The 17,699-nt window shown below is 33.9% G+C and overlaps 1 protein-coding gene across 4 annotated transcripts in view; it reads right to left on the reverse strand.

Moving 5' to 3' along the window:
• Positions 1 to 17,217, reverse strand: part of LOC106076797 (N-chimaerin-like) — a 29,905-nt gene extending 12,688 nt beyond the window's left edge. Inside the window, exons 1-9 of one of the 4 annotated variants that reach the window (XM_056004391.1) lie at positions 17,051 to 17,217; positions 16,403 to 16,490; positions 13,305 to 13,346; positions 12,569 to 12,624; positions 11,450 to 11,481; positions 5,738 to 5,851; positions 1,651 to 1,909; positions 970 to 1,050; positions 429 to 513 (exon numbers count right to left, since the gene is read on the reverse strand). In XM_056004391.1, the coding sequence (XP_055860366.1) occupies positions 429 to 513; positions 970 to 1,050; positions 1,651 to 1,909; positions 5,738 to 5,851; positions 11,450 to 11,481; positions 12,569 to 12,624; positions 13,305 to 13,346; positions 16,403 to 16,409 (676 nt within the window). In that variant the 5' untranslated portion in view covers positions 16,410 to 16,490; positions 17,051 to 17,217. Of the gene's footprint in view, positions 1 to 428; positions 514 to 969; positions 1,051 to 1,650; positions 1,910 to 5,737; positions 5,852 to 11,449; positions 11,482 to 12,568; positions 12,625 to 13,304; positions 15,169 to 16,402; positions 16,512 to 17,050 lie in introns of those variants that run through there. The other 3 variants (XM_056004390.1, XM_056004388.1, XM_056004389.1) reach the window with 3 other exon arrangements.
• Between the last annotated feature and the right edge of the window lie 482 nt (positions 17,218 to 17,699).

Genomic DNA, 17,699 nt, shown 5'->3' on the forward strand with positions numbered 1-17,699 from the left:
TTTTTTTTTTGTAAATGTAGTAGTTAGTATGATAGAATTTACTTAACTTAGCAATACAATTGTAAGAAAAAATTTTTTTGACAAAAATCTAAAACCGTTTGCATAATAGTGTTTGGAATATGGTAAATTGTTATCTCCCTTACTAAATGGCCTCACATGTTTGTTACTATTAATAGTGAATATTTTTATGAATAAACTGCTTGCATAGTTGATTTTAAAAATTACATTTTTCGCTTTCAGAAAAGAAAAAAGTAGCCATTACTTCAGAACTTTGAATGGATAAAAATATCATGATGGATTTTCAACATCTTTTCTAGTTTATTATGAGATCTAAATGGACGGACGGACAGACCACACAAAACTAATAACGTCTTTCCCTTTTGGAAGCCACTAAAAAACAGTTGACATTTGACTGCTACATTGTATACCTTGACATTTCACCCCTTGAGCTAAGAGTCCCCACATAAAGTTGGCACAGAAGTCACACCAATGGAGACCCATAAAATTTTGAACCTGTAGGATGGAATTAACAACAAAAGTAAAGCATGTATTATGGGATAATTTGTACAGCACGTAACAATTTTATAAAAAATTCATCCATTTTCAATTATACAAGACCTAGTTAATAAAGTTTGTACCAAAAGATCTGGTGACTATATAAATTTATACAAAAAACATGGAAATTATGATTAGTATTGAAAAGTATGAATTTGTTATAGTGTAAGAGACATTTTATTAACATTTACACAGAAAAATGTTGATATAAAACTATGGCAATTTTTATGCACATTAAGTTCATAGAGTGTTGGAAACATACTAACTCCTTCTCCAACTTGTTTAATTAGGTGTCTTTAAAATTAATATATTTTTCGAAATATCATTCTAAATGGGTTTTTTTCCTCTTTGCTCTGTAAAAATAACTAAATAAAGTGCTGAAACAAAGAAAAAAACAACAACATTTCAGCCAACCTTAAATATGTGTGGTTTTTCATATTCATTGACATCTGTAGCTGGACCTGAGTCATCAACTTCCATCGGTAATTGAAGAGCCTGTAAAAGTTGCAACACAACATAATGAGCAACTATGATTGACTGCTGAAGGTCAAATATAAAAAAAAAGTTTTTAAAACAGTATTCCTACTTTATGAAGCTGATAACTTTTTTTTGTAAGAGCAAAAAAAAGAACATTTTTATCCTCCTCTGATCTATCCATTCCCCAAAACAAATTCCTGGTTAAGTGCATGTATAAATAAATCTACTCATAGTATATAAAATTCTAATGACAGGCTTGCATATCCAGACTTAAAGTCATTTTGCAAAATGTATTTAATAAATCAATTATTTAACTCTTTAATAAATACATGCTGGAATACCCGCTGCCATATGTATCTTCATTGCTCATTGATATTTTTTACTTACTTTTTTTTAAATGGGCTACTCCCCAATGAAAATATATCAAGGGAAATCCTTCAAAATGTCCCCAATATTTCATAATGAATATGTGTGGAAATGCTAATTGGTACATTATATAAATTTGAAATGTTCTGACAGAAATATTAGGCAATATTACACTCCATTCAATTAAAAGAGCCAACATTTTCTAAATGAAAAGACATTTTAATCAATAATTGATGGATTGATTTAAGATACCTCATTGTTCATCACTTTGACATTAGCATCTGTTTTGGATTTGCCCATTCTTTTACGTTTCATGTTATACGCCATGTAAGGAGACTCCTCATAATTGGACTCTTGAGACAGTGTCTTGATATAGTCAGCGGCTCGTAACTCAATGAAAAAATGAATGAGTCCGTCAGCCACCAGGTCATGTATTGAGTCAAACCTTTTCTCCCCCACATAATGCTTGCCATCATAATACAGTTTATAATTTTTTGTCTCACCCTCAAATCTGAAGAAAAAAAAAATTCACTGTTAAAAATGAACTCTCTTAACATATACAGCCCACCCAGGTGTCCAGTATGGAAATAAAACAAACTTGTCTAGCCTACTAGCAATGTAGGAATGAATGGCACATTCTAAAAAGTACCCCATCTTCTTACAGTTAATGTAAAAGCATCTGGTGCCTTGCTCTTACTTTGTTGTGTTATGCTTCATTATGTATACCATCAGTTCAGATAACTCTTGTCCTTACATTAACATAATCCTGAAGCAATCCCAGCTGCGATGGACAGGCCACATCTACATGGACTTTTTTTTTTTCATTTTTTAGGACATACTTGTTCCTGGCTATTATCAATCAACACTTCCTGATTTACAGACCTGAATCTTTCAGTAGCTACATGTTCAAGAATTGAATATATCACTTCATCCGACCTAAAAGATAAACTTGGCAACATCTGATCTCAGCACCTGTGAAATCGGCTGCCAAACATAGAACCCAGTTCTTTAAAACGTAGAAGTTACAGCCGTCATCATCAATAGTAATCTCAAAAATACTACTACAGGAACATTGTCATTCTCATCTTGACAGAGACAATCAAGGAACAGCAACCATACCACTGACAGGATATTGCTAAAATATCACACAAACCATAAGAATTAGTGATGAAAACGATCCATTAGTAGTTTTTAATTTAAATTTGTTATTGTGTCCTCTAACAGTGTTGTTATCCCCCACTTTATTTGTGTGTGTGTGTATATATATATATATATATATATATATTAGGGGTGCACTGGATAGTACTTATTGATATTTGGCCGGAGCCAGATATGAAAGTAAATTTTTATATTCTGCCAGAGCCGGATACCTACATGACTCAAACAGCTCGTTTTACTGCAGTTTTTGCAAATCTTCTAAATAACATAACTATATTCATTTTTTTTTTCTTTTATTTACCTTCTTGCTTTAAACTCTATTACTGATTGATAAATTAAAATTAGCATTTTTTAACAGATATGCTTATCATAAACTAATCTTTGTAACATGAGATGGTGTGTGTTTATGTATGAGGCCACCAATCATAAAGTAGTATGTGGGATGACCCATGCAGAATATATAAACTTATATGTAACTAATGTAGATCTTTCAAAGGTTAAGTGCAATCTTGGTTTTATAGTGTAAATCTCTCAAAGGATAAGTACATTCTATTTGCGACTAGGTACAGTGTATCTTTTCTCCAGTACTTTTTAAAGTTCAATAAATCCAGGTTTCTCCACTACTTGGTAAGGTTCCATGTCAGTTGCAATCATCTTTGCTATGGCCAAGTGAATCCATTTAGCATTATCACTGTTAATATCCCACAATTTAGCTTTGTCTAAGACCTCTTTAATCCCTGGTTGCTGCTTGTGTGTGAGGCTTGACAAATAACTGGAGCTCTAGACGTACTGGCACAGACAATGATATTACTTGACGCAGAATTATTAACTGCTGATTTCAATGCAGTCATTTTGTTGAATGTCTGTGTTTATCGAACGTACATGATTAATCATAGTGGTGGTTGAGAAGTCTTTAGCTTTGACTGGTTTACCACGTGACTATTTTACAAGCATTGCAAACTGCTTTAGAGTTGTCCATTGTTTTGACATTAAAGTAATGCCATATAAGTGATGACTTTTTATCAGCCATTATTATTGATGTCCAATTTACTAAAGGCCCTTACAAGCCACTTTTATACCTGTGGCTTGTGTAACAAAATACTTGTAGGGGTGTGTCCTGTAGTTCAGCGCCCTAATTGACATTTCTCTCCAAGTAAACAAACTTAGTGTCATCATCTAGTGACCTCTAGACAGTGTCAATGTCTTAACAATTCGCGTTAATCCATTCTGCCTTAAGAATGGTCAATGTCTATCAATACATTAAGCGTCATGGATTAAACAAATAAGAAGTTGGGGTTGTTGAGTCTGTTGAGCCTTCCCTTTAAAGATACCTCTGGTCAGTGTCTTCTATGCTAATATACACAGATCCTTTCTATTTGTATCTACATTAAAATTAGTTCCTAGCTTACTATGCTATTAAATAAAATAATTATTAATAATATACTCTTGGTTTTAGGGTTGCAAAAAATCACTCTTGTAGGTGTGTTTTATGTCCAACCTCATTATTGACATTTACCTCCAAGTTAGCAATCTTGGTAACAGAGCAGAGGTTTGGCTTATAGTCCAGCCCCCTAATTGAGACTTTTAACTCAAAGTAAACAAACTTATTACCCAGTCAACAGTGTAAAAGGTGTTGCTTGTGGTCCAGACCCTTGATTGACAACTTATCTCTAAATAAACAAACTTATACCAGGTTTACCTTGTAGAGATTTGGCTTGTAGTCCAGCCCCCTAATTGAGACTTAGCTCAAAGTAAACAAACTTATTACCCAGTCAACAGTGTAAAAGGTGTGGCTTGTGGTCCAGACCCTTGATTGACAACCTATCTCCAAATAAACAAACTCATACCAGGTTAACCTTGTAGAGGTATGGCTTTTAGTTCAGCCCACTAATAAAAATTCTTCTCCAAGTAAACAAACTCAGTTCCCTCATTAGATGTGACCTCTAGACAGTGTCAACAGTGTCAGCTGCCTATCTGTAAACTCAATGTTGTGGACTAAACAAACAAAAGGAGGTGGGGGTTGCTCATCTCTACCTCTGGAGATATACCCATACATCAGATTATCAGCGTGACGTAGTTAAGGAATATTACATGTTTACTAGACCACTCAAAGGTCAAGACAAGCTTTTGTGCCAGACATCGCTGCTACATATGTAATGCGAATTTATAATGTAAAGTTTTATTTCTTTTTAAATTAACACACCTAGTGCATAGTCATAGTTTTTAAAGCAAATTCTTTTATTTGAAACATAAAAGTTAATGTATTTCAGAACTGACATTACTGAATCATGTTCACTTTATGAATATTGGTATATTTTTTATTGATGTGGAGATTTAGTTTGTTAACATTCGACGATTTCCTTCATTGAGTATTAAACTTCTTGTTCGACATCATTTATCAGCGTCGAATACCTCTATATTGTTTGCCTTTCACCTGTGTTGTTCGATATTTAAGTGTTACCTCCGTTTGGCCTATCTTGAAAAGACTTAGCGCGGAGGTGTCTAACAATATTAATAGAAATATAGGTACTGCTACTATCAGGTTTACTATTTGGCAGTGATATTCGGTCGAAGCCAAATAGTGAAAAATTACTGAATATTCGGCAGAAGCAGAAGCGACTATCCTGTGCACCTCTAATATATATATGTATATGCAATAATTATTTTATCTACATTTAAAGTAAACTTGTTCTTGACTTCTTGTTAGTCATACAAGCCAGTTCCCCCTTAGTCACAATAAAAAGTATCGATGAAAGTTGGTTGGTGACATGATTTAGTAAGCCAATCTGCCAAAGTACATGTTGGGTTGACAAATTTGTTTTGCATCTGTGAATTGTTAATTGTGCTTCATTTCAATACATTCAATGTGGATTTATTGTTCCAATTCATTTATTAAGTACATGAAGTATTATGTGTGATTATTGATACTGCGAATCAAGTTGTGATACCAATTTGCATACTTTTCAAAAAAGAATTTTTGTGCTTTGAATATTTATCCCCTATTTCACTTGGATGTTGTGCAACTTTGTTCACATCTAGAATTGCGCATTGATAATCACATTGCAATACCAGCAGTCACACACTTCTATTAGTGTGACTTGGGATGATAATTTTAAAGGACAAATACAGAACCAAATACAATTTATAATCTAACAACACAGGGTTTAATCTACTCTCTCACCTTATAGCTAATGTAAAAGCATCTGGTGCTCTATCACTTTTCCTGACCAGATAACAGCCATCTCCACTCTGTAATAGTCTGTCAGCTTCTTGCCGGCTCAGTGTACCATGAAACCTGGCCAAATTAAATACATAGCTTTCCATGTGCAGAAATTTAGCATTGTAGAACGGGAATTAAATTGTCTATGATAGTTAAAAGTGTGTGTATATATATATATATATATATATATATATATATATATATATATATATATATAAATTTTGTTTGTTTTAACTTTGGTCAAGGACATAGGGAGTAAACTGTTTCAGAACATTTACAGACATGTCTTCTCTCTTGAAGCCAAGAAATTATTAAAAAGTATTTCCAGGAATGTTTTTTTTTACTTGGCCATAATATAAACCAGTGATGCTCAGCCATATTTGACCAATGGGCCATTTTAATTTCCGACATTACTGTCGCAGGCCACATTAAGAAAAAGGTTAAAAAAAAATTGTAATAGAAACCCGTGAATCTAGTAATTACATTAATTCATGAGCAGGTTATCCAAAACCAATTTTTTGACTGCAAGTGGAAGCACTGAATGTAGAATTCTAGATGTTTGTCCTTGAGACGATGATGTAACAAGGGTATCGCACAATTCATCACTGAAAAGGTTTTTCATCACAGATAAGTGCTTGTAACTATTGCGATCATTCTTAACGCCTGTTTTTGGAGATGGGTGAAACTTTATGCTAACAACATCAGCTTCACTTTCGGTTTCAGTTTCCTTTCATCCTGAGGAGAGAGAGGGTGGTACTAGTACCCCTGGAGCACTATAAAAGGGGCAATCCAGGGCTCCCTACCCATTTGCTGGTCAGTCGGTGGAGAGAGAGAAACAAGATCCAACGGAAATCATTCATGCACATTGCGTCAAAGTGTGCAAGCTGGACTCTCCACCGACCGGTAACCAATCCGTAGGATAAGTACCTGCCCTCCACGGAGAAACCTGCCCAGCCCGCCTATAAACTTCACACTAGCGGGACTGGAGGGGGGGCACTAGAAGACCCGGACATACTCAAAAAGATGGCAACACAAACTCTTAAATCGTACCCATCAGATGCCATCTTTTGTTACACAGATGGATCCGTGCTTAAAGACCCCGCGAGAGCCAGGTATGGGGCCCTTGTATGTTACCCGGACCTCGACCCAGACAAGCTGTCAGGCGCATGCGGCCTTTTTAATTTCCAACAATTCAGACTCTCCACAATCACTTGATACACTGTTCTTTCCTCTATCCTAGAGTCTTCTTGTTCTGGTTCAATAGTGCGCTCGTACGCACCACAAGCACTGGTGCAAGGCAGGGTTACAACAATATATATATTGGCTCAAGAAAACTGGTCCCACCTCCGTTAAAAGGGATTTAAAATCAATAAACATTGGGAAGAGATAGCCTTAGACCGCACTAGTTGGAGAGAGACAGTGGCCAAGAAAGCTATAGACATCGAGAAAACATGGGCCTCGATTCTTGAAGAAAAGCATGCCACACAGAAAATGGCCAGCTCCTCTACCACCAAAGCGACAGCCACTTTGACAAAGCAACGGGAGTGTCTCTCCGAAATAGGGCTCCATAGCCATATGAAAAAGTATTCGAGATGAACCATAGTCGTTTCACGACTGAAGGAGGCCAATGAGATATATATATATATATACTAGACATATGTTACCCGCGACCCGCGGGTCTTTATTTGCGCATTACTTTCGATATGGTCACTGAGAGTGTTTTGTAAACAATTAAACGAAATAATAATGTAATAAGTAAAGCGAATGTGTCAATGTAAAAATAGTGTGAATGAAGCTATCAAATCAAAATAGCTAATAGGCTTAAATCCATTTTTTAAAATTAAAACATTTGCTTTTGAATAATCTAGTGAATTGGATTTAGATGTATGTTAAACGTAGCTAATGATCCTTTCACGTTATTTCTCTTTCGCTACGAAAATAAAATTAGTTTTGCGAAAATGGTTTACCCGAAGTCGATACATTATTATCTATTAAAAACGAAAAGAGCGATAGCTTTGTTAAATAAATGGGATTATAAAGTGAACAATTAAACGAAATAATTTTTAGTACGCGATTCATGAATGAATATAGATGTAGGCCTATCTCAACTCGGCTTCGCAGCTTTCGTAAGTGAATGTAGCTTTAGAAAACCAAATTTGAATGTTTACATGATCAAAATATGAAATGAATGGACTTTAATTAATATGTTTATGTGTTAAAGTATAAGACTATCTGTGCGAAGAGAAGTTTTATCATCTTAGTGTTGAATTAGAGTTTTAGATCTAGGGATGGGATTATAAAGTAACAATAAAACGAAATAATTTTTAGTACGCGATTCATGAATGAATATAGATCTAGGCCTTTATCTCGGCTTCGCAGCTTTCGTAAACGAATGTAGCTTTAGAAAACCAAATTTGAATGTTTATTTGATCAAAATATGAAATGAATGGACTTTAATTAATATGTTTATGTGTTAAAGTATAAAACTATCTGTGCGAAGAGAAGTTTTATCATCTTAGAGTTGAATTAGAGTTTTAGATCTAGGGATGGGATTATAAAGTAAACAATTAAACGAATTAATATTTAGTACGCGATTCATTACTGAATTGTCTAATGAAAGAATGTTCGTCAGGAAATCTGTAATCACAGATATAAGGAACTAATTAATGTAAAAAATGCTTTTGAAACACAAAATTGAAGGTTAATTTTATTATATAATGAAATCAATGGATCTTCTTTTGTCTTTTCATGTGTCAAAGTAAAAAACTATCTGCGCAAAGTGTATTTCTTAAAATTAGATCTAGGTCTAAATCCTTTCTATCTTTTCTCATGTCAACATTGTAGACATGGCCTAGATCCATAAAATACTATAGCTGTAATAGAGTCGGACAACTTTATTTTTTTTGAGGGTCTTACATTTGTTTTAGGGCTACAATACATACACTACGGTCTAAGTTGGTACCCAAGGAACATTCCTGCCTAGTTTTATCAAGATTGGTCAAGCGGTTTTGATGTCTATAAGTAACATACATACATACATACATACTCCACACATTCTACTTTATAATATAGATATATATATATATATGTATATAAATGACTATGATAAAAAAAAAACACAATCCTATATATGGTCCTATGGCCTCCTTCAGTCGAGAAGCGGCCATCAAGGATCTTCTCTTGGAAATGAGATGAAAGTCTGGGCATTAGCTGTGGTTGGAATGATATTGCCCACACATCAATTTCCCCCTCTCCACACAGCTGATGTATCCAAAGGAACAGCAGTACCAATACAGTTTGGGGTCATCAGCAGAGCAGGTTCTGCCAGGATGTAGCACTGGGTGCTGCAAACTGCCTTAGGGCCATAATATGGCCTGCAGGGCATATCTGACCCGCGACGTGGTTTATCCGACCCACCAAAACTTTCCCATTACTTTTTCCAAAAAAAAAAAAAGGTTGAAAAATGTATTTGATGTACCTATGTTAGGGGCCTGATTTTTTCTTTGAACGATTGGTACCATGACATTTAAAATGTGTATGTTTATGAAATGGAGAGCCGAAGAAACTACAAGTGGACTCTGAATTTAGAATCTATCAAGAAAAGTGAATGGATCTTTAGTTTTTTTGTAGAACATGATAATAATCCAAGCAATGGAGTCGAGATGCCACAGAAGGATCCTAGGTATCATGTTTAAAGACCGCATCACAAACAAAGAGACAGGGTTACTGCAGGGATAAGACCCTGCCATGACCTGGTAACTATTGCAACAAAAGCACAAACTAAAACTCTATGGCCATATTACAAGGTCTTAGGACATGCAAAGACGTTCCTTCAGGGAGAAGTACCAGGAAAAAGAAGAGGCAGACAGAGAAAGTGATGGAAAAACATATAAGAATGAACGGGCCTGCCATTGAAAGAGGTTCCATCCAAGGCAAAAGATAGAGAAGAATGGCGAAAGACGATCGACAAGTCTTGTGTGGTCCAATAGACTGAGGCAGCGTTTCTCAACCTGTTAAGCTCAGCGACCCGTTTTCACAATTCCCCCACTTTGTGTGACCTCCCCCCCTGCACACACAGCAATAGAAGACTAGACAAAAACAATCCTTTTTTTTTTTTGATGATCTTTGGCGACCCCTGGCGAATCGTCAATCAACCCCCAAGGGGGCTGCGACCCACAGGTTGAGAACCCCCTGATCTTGTAGCTATATCTGGACATCAGATGGTTTAGATCAGTTATGCCCAACCTAATTCAATCTGGAAATGATGGAAAAGATAGAAAAACAATGAAATTGAGCTGAAACTATTTTATTTCAAACCCGAGGATCTTGTATTTACATTGAATTATTGTGATATTTGAATTTTCTCTTTACACTTCAAAAAATAGTGTACGTTCTGTTTATATTGTGTTGTTCTTGTTTTTTAAAAACAGCCACACTTTCTTTATAAAAACATGTTGGCTAGCAATGGTATCATATTCTACAAAAAAAGTAAAGTCCTATTTCATGAACGCACAAATGTTAAATGCCTTGGTAGTAATCTATTAGAAAAAAGTGAGGGCCCTAACGTAGGTGTAGAGATACACTTTGAACTTCTGGGGGGGGGGTGTCTATATTTTGTGCCGACGTTTTGGTGGGCCGGATGGAAGCACTTTGCGTCAATGATATAAATGATTTATAAAAACCAATGGACAGCTATTTTGACAGAATCATTGCAAACATAAACCCAACAGCAATTGACAATGTGAATGACATTTTTTTAAAAAGGTGACAGACAGTCTCTACATCTCTTCATAAACCACTAGCTGAGAAAACAATGACATTGGTGTCAAGTGCCACTTGAAAAAACTATGACCTAAGCATGCAGAAGTCAACATAAAGAATCGAATAAACGAGGACTTTCTTACAAAACTGTATCTTGATGACAGGAGAGAAAGAAATAAGAGTTCAAAACTGTAAGAGGCCCCTGACTTCTGATGACAGCATCTCAGAGTGAAACATAGACTAGCTAAATTCAAATCAAATGTTAAGGATGTCTTAATTAAATTGAACATATTTCCAATAGATAATAATTGAAATCATACAAGTCTATCTAGAAGATCTGTGATTTCTTTCAAAGTTAAATCTTAGCACAGAACTTGAAATAATAATCCCCAAATAAGACTTTTACAAACTCAACTCTATTTTAAATACATCCTAATAGGAAACAAGTGATACTTATGTAACACTATCAAGAAATAACTACTGCAGATGTACCATTCATGAGTATGAAAGTTATATATATAGATGTACCTCTTCTAAAATTACAGCTTGCTGACCCATATTTGTAGATATTGTTTTGTGATTCATATTACCCTTAACTTCAACAGGATGTTTATAAGATCACATGCAGACATCAAGGCCCAGCCATTGAAGAAATGCAAAGCCTACATGGTGTGTGATCCTAAGCCACAGGACCACAGTGTCTATGCTAGCTACAAAGGATAGATGATGTGACTCAGTGTGCTGGGGGGGGGGGAGAGCTGGTGGGAAGTACTCTGTAATTAACCATGTACAATGTGTACTATTGTAGGATGACTCAAGCATTAGTGATGCAACATAAGTGGCTTGTAAACTGTCCTTAAATCTACCACTACACTTGGATAATCCCAACCACTAAGACACAAGTATACTCACTCTTTTCCATACTGTGGAGGTTTGTTGGGAACCTGTATAGATATACACATACAAGTGAACATGTTGATTTGACAAACACAAAATGCATAGATCAATGAATCTAATGAACATTATCTACTTAGGAGTGACTAGACCAAGCAAATAATAAATCATTTGATAAACATTTACAGTAAATCCTTGCTATTTCAAAACACACAGACATCATGGGGCATTTAGTTACTCTACAAAGGATTACATCAAAATCTAAATATTTGAACATAACGGAACAGAAAGAAAGTCTGAAAAGGTAAATACTGACTAAAAGCCAAACACTAAAAATATGTTATGTCAAGATATTCTTAATATCATTACTATTATTTAATACATTTCCAAAATCAAAAGTTCTTTATGATAAGGCCATGGTATTTTTTTCCCAAAATACACTTATTGGAGATACCCCTCTATGGGGGGTAACTATAAATAGCAAGCTTTTTGGTGTATCTGGTGCACAACATATAGGAAGTGTTGATGAGCTTTGTTTTTTAAAAGTTACATGGTCATTTTGGTGTGCACCTTTTTAGCACTGCATATTCCAATATCTAAACTCTTCCATTCATTACACAAAATAATATTGATAGGAAGGAAGTATTAGAGGCCTGTTTTATGACAGTGGCACAACTAGTGGCAAAAAACTAGGAGTAATAAAGCAGAGCTGGTACATTAACTGCCAGTCTTGAAATATTTAAATGGCAATAGTGATTTTTCAATTTAGTGTCTTTGACTTTGCTTACTTAGACCATCTATTTTTCTCAGTCTCTCAAAATCTTCCTCTTTTTTCTTACATTTTTCTTTAGGTTCCCTTATATTGCCCCCCACATTTCTCCTTATCACTCCCATATTACTTAAAAATGTAAATAAAGGGCAGATAACTGTGTGCTAAAATTATGAAAATCCTCAATGATATCACACATAACCCTGACTTCAGTATCATCCATTAAAAACTAGTGAAATGATATGTTAAAGAACGAACCTCTTTAGATAGCTGTAATAAAGCTTAAATATTGATTCTAATATAAGATGATTAACGATAGTTTCATCATTGTTAAAGACAGGAATGAGTCAAAAACAAAACATGATTACCTCTTGCTGGCACTGTATACAAACTGGCTTGGGAGCCTGCTGCTGTAGCTGGTAGACTGATCACAGCAAACAATCAAGATAAAACACAGGTGATATTGATTGGAACAAAACAGGCACAAGTGACAGTGATATAATACAAATATTATACATTCAAGATAATAGAATCATACTATAAATGTAAAATGTACAAGAAAATAATAATCACAGAAAATAATGTGAAAATTTTTGCACTATTAAAAATACAAACTTGAAAAAAATTTGTTTCAAGCAACAGAAAGTTTATTCCTTTAAAATATAATATTCACTTTTTCATTTAAGTGTTAGAAAGTGATACTGGTACCTATGCATAGACTGAAATTCTTCTTTATCAACAGATAACATTTTATTGGTTTTGTTTGAAATTCTAGTCAAAGAGTTTACGCCATTTCAAATGTTGTAAATTTTAGAAAGTTTTCAATTATTGGTTGGAATATAATAAAAAATTATATTTTTCATTTTGAAATTTTATAATGACTGTTGTGTTAATAAATTTTCTTTTAAATATTATAATTGCTTACAAACTGACTCTTTTTTACTTTGAAACACAAAATAATAGCTTTGAATATCAAAATTAACTTCCATAAACATTATATTTAGGATAAAAAGTAGAAGAAAATTTTTTATTTTTTTTTAATTAAATATTCATTTAATGTATATATATGTTAATAATTAAGAACTGTAGAGTTTATGTACTCACGGTAAGTATTCCATGTCGGCACACTCTGGGTATCCTCTCCATCTGCAACAACAGTATAATAATCATCTTTTCTTTTTAATCTCTGACGCACCACAGGTGCAGGCTTCTTATAAGTACCTAAGGTGCCACTGTTCACATCCCCAGGAATATTTTTCTTATACACCCCAGTACCTATGGTACTGTGCTGCTGCAGGCTTGCTGAACGCCTGCAATTAGCTTTATCCCCATCCAAATCTTCCCGGTAACCCTGGGTGTAATCCATGGCAGTGTCTGTGGAGTAAAACCTTGCTGCCAACTTTCTCTCACTGGCTTTTGTGGCAGCCATGGGACTCTCGGATTTCCTAAGCCTGACAAGTGCAGGAGACTCTTGAACTTTGAATCTTTTTTCGGACATTTGCTTGCTTGTTCAAAACAATTGCTGTATTGAGAGCTTAAACCTCCATCAAAACAGGACTATAGCTTTAGAAACAGTACCTAACAAAATCATTTGACAAAATGACTTTACCCTGACTATATTTTTTTTTATGTCATCTACACACAAAACAAATCTAATGATCAAAATATGCAGCTTTAACTCTATGACTGCCATTTATGAAATTGAGATGGAAGACACAATAAATTTTTTTTTAAACATTGCACGTTTGAAATACGACACAAAAAGAATCCATCAATTTAAAACTTTCTAAGTGAACCAAGCAGTTCAGTGCCACTATATCCACTTCATATCATGAAAATTCTTTCATTTTAATATTAAGGCAAGCAAAAAAATTTGCCCTTCTTTTATAAATATGAACTCCATGCTTTTTACACCTCACTACTAAATGATAAAGCCTTTACTTTATATAGGTAGGGGGAAAAAAAAAGGACATGAGAGTAGTCAACTACACAAGCAATGAAATGAAACACTCCAGTCATGAGGCTGACTAACTCAATGGGTTCTTAAAAAACAGGAAGTGTAAACCAAATGATATTTTTTATAATGGCTGCAATGGCTTGAACCGAGACCATGTTTGGGGGAGCACTCATTAAGCCAATAACAACACTAGCTTAACAACACAATGAGTGTTCAAGTAAATAAATCTAACAATGTAGTCAAGACTCAGGGTGACTATACAAAGAGTTCACTAATGAATGTGAACATGGGTACAATGCACACACCATTTAGTTGACACTTTTGTGAAAAAAGCACTAAACTCTTCATCATCATTATGTTTTGAAAAAAATGTTCACTGAATTGTTTTTATAAAATTGTATTGTTTGCTCCGACTGTATTTATTTACTATGGAAACCTAAGAAGAAAATTCACTTATAATTTTTTTACTACATACACACACACACACACAGATCTACGCTGACAATTGTGGCTTATGCACCTAAGAGTGCTATTAAGTGTTTTCAAGTGATTAAAGATATGTATTTAAACACAGTTGGCACAAAACAACAACAAAAAAAAACCATTGATTTGAGAAAGTGAGTATGGAATGTGAAAAGTGATCAATTTTCTTTTATCCCAAGCTCATGGTAAGAAATTACTGGGTGAAAAAAAATATATGTTAGTCTAAGGTGGAGGGCTTTGGCTCTTTACATTAAATATTTTTTTTACATAATATTACGGCTTAAAATGTAATTAGCTTTTTGTCGAAATTCCAGGATCAGAATTATGGTGGGCACAGATAAGTTTCTTCAGAAATGAAGATTATTATGTCCTAGTCCAAACCAGGAGTGCATGACGGACGACATGGGATTAAAGTGGACAGTGTTCCAACACAAAATCATTGTGATAATCTAAAGCGCATACATGGCCAGGTGGCCATCCATTCAAACATAAGATTTGATGATGATCCAATCTGTAAAAAACTGATATCTGTTACAGTTATGGAAAATAAAGGTCATGTAGCAACATTTTAAAAAGCTTCTTTACATAAAAATATTATAAGCCAAAGGTTTTGAATGGAAGCATGTTAATATAAAAGAAATCCTGATCATTTAGATTTTTAAAATCAAGACTTTTTAAACATGATTTATCAAATAAAGAAAAGGGCACAATACTACATGGCTGTAGTTTGTAAATGACATTAATACACCAATGTCTATGATATATTTTGATCATGAGTACTAAGTAATTATTCAATACTTCAAACTTTATGATTTATGAGTACTGTCTAGTTTTGATTTTTGTAGAGCTCTAAGGGTAGAATAGGATAATATTCAGTTTTACACTGTGTAACTTGGAAATAGTTTTGACAGATCATCATAGATCATTGTAACACCATGGTAGTCATCTTCTATTCTTTATGTGCACTAAACTAGAACTATGACATGACTAGCTAGACAAAGATTCTGGAGATCTGAATTTAAATTAATACCCATTCTGACTGACTGTGTGTATTCGCATCACAAATCGTCAAAAGTGTTTTGGACTATCATCACATTGTGACAATAGGACACTGTCATCCCCTGATGTCTTGCAGGAGGTTTCTGAAGGAACATCTAAACTGTGAGATCTAGCTCTATCTAGTAATACAGTTGAGTGTAGTATATATATATCCATTATATAAATCTTATCTTATCAATTACAGACATTCCTTCAACAAAGAAGATAATTATGTCCTATCCTATGCATATCCATGTGTTAAACTTAATTAAACTAATCTCGGGCAGAGTTGTGTTTACTGAGCGCCTAAAGGCAGCACGGAAAAGCAACTCCTAGATACCCCCTCCCCCCACTGGTCCACAAATGAGATTGGACCAAAGCGCTCTGAGCATGCTATAAGCATGAGAGTAGAGCTATATAAAAGCTATTAATATATAATCTTAATATATAGAATTTTCTTTATCTAGATAATCATTCTCTATTTAATTTTATTTATATAGAGAGAATTCTAGATTAAATCTTTTCTTTTAAAATACAGACCTTACTTAAAAAAAGGAGATGATTATGTCCTACATCAACCTAGTCCTGCATGTTAATCAATTATTTTTATTAAATTATCTAGGAATAAGCTAAATTATTCTAAACTATCAGATCTACACCAAGATTTTTTTTAGACAAGTAATAAAAAATGAATTTAAAAAAACAAACATTAAATTTAACTTACTCTGCATTGTATCCACCTTCACCTTAAAATCTTGTATTAGATTTTAGATCTAATCTAACTTTAATTAGATCTCTATATTCTATGTGATCTATAATAATTAGATCTAGATCTAAATGTAAATTTAAATATTTAAAATATGTATATTATGAATATAATCTATCTAGAATCTAGACAGATCTAGACTATCTAGATCTACTATGTAGTAATTATTTTGTAATAGATTCTAGATCTATAAATATTAAAATAGATGTCTTAAATTTAAATCAATGTCTAGATTCTAGATTTAGATCAATTAAATTAATATTAAATTATTCAATTCAGTAATGATGAGTAATCTGGCATCTTCTTTACTTTTTACTTAGATCTAGAATCTAGATTGCTAGATCATACTAGATTGTCTAGATTATCTCCATTTATTATTTACTCATTCTCATATGATTACTGTCAAGTATTGACTTAGTAACCACACTCAACTATGACTGCCTGCAGACACTGAGTTCAGTACTGACACTGACTGACTCGCAGAAAGTCTGAGTGATTCTGAGAGAGTTGAGACTATTGAGAGTAAAATGAGAGGCTGGTGTAAATAATTAAATTAAGTCTAAATCTAGATCTAGAATATAGATCACATAAAGTTTAAACAATTACAATTAAAGACATATTGTAGACTGTCTAGAGCTAGATTAGTATCCTGATTTAGACTCAAGTATAAACAGATTTTTATTAGAATTTCATTGGTGTCGATATGGGCCTCTATGATTAAAATCAAACACAGGATCAACCCGTTTTCCTTTTAACTTCCGTTTATATGCAATACTAAGGAACTGTACTAATATTAGGAGTGGGGGGACAACTCCAAATAATATTGTTTTTAATGTATTTCCAGGCAACTCTACGTCTATTCACTATTGGGAAATATGGGATAGGTCACGGATCTAGACTAAATCTAGATCTAGATTTAGTAGATTCTAGACATTTTTACTCAGACTCTAGTTCTAGACATTTTTACTCTCAATATAGATTGTAGATCTTAGACAGAATAGATCTAGATACAGATTTAGGTCTACAGCTAAACTTAAATCACTAATTATAGTCATATATAGGCCTATATGAGTATATATATACTAATGATGGGCCTATAGCGGCTTATAGCCCATATGGACTACACCCTATATCCTCTTGCTTTGGAAAAGTTAGCAACTAGGATTAGGCCCGATCTCTAAATATCAAATTTTTTAAATTGAAATAATAGCAAATAGCAACAAAAGTTATATTGTATCAATCCCCTGTATGTAGG

This window comes from Biomphalaria glabrata, chromosome 11 (assembly GCF_947242115.1).
Source record: "Biomphalaria glabrata chromosome 11, xgBioGlab47.1, whole genome shotgun sequence".
In the NCBI taxonomy this organism is placed as follows: domain Eukaryota; kingdom Metazoa; phylum Mollusca; class Gastropoda; family Planorbidae; genus Biomphalaria; species Biomphalaria glabrata.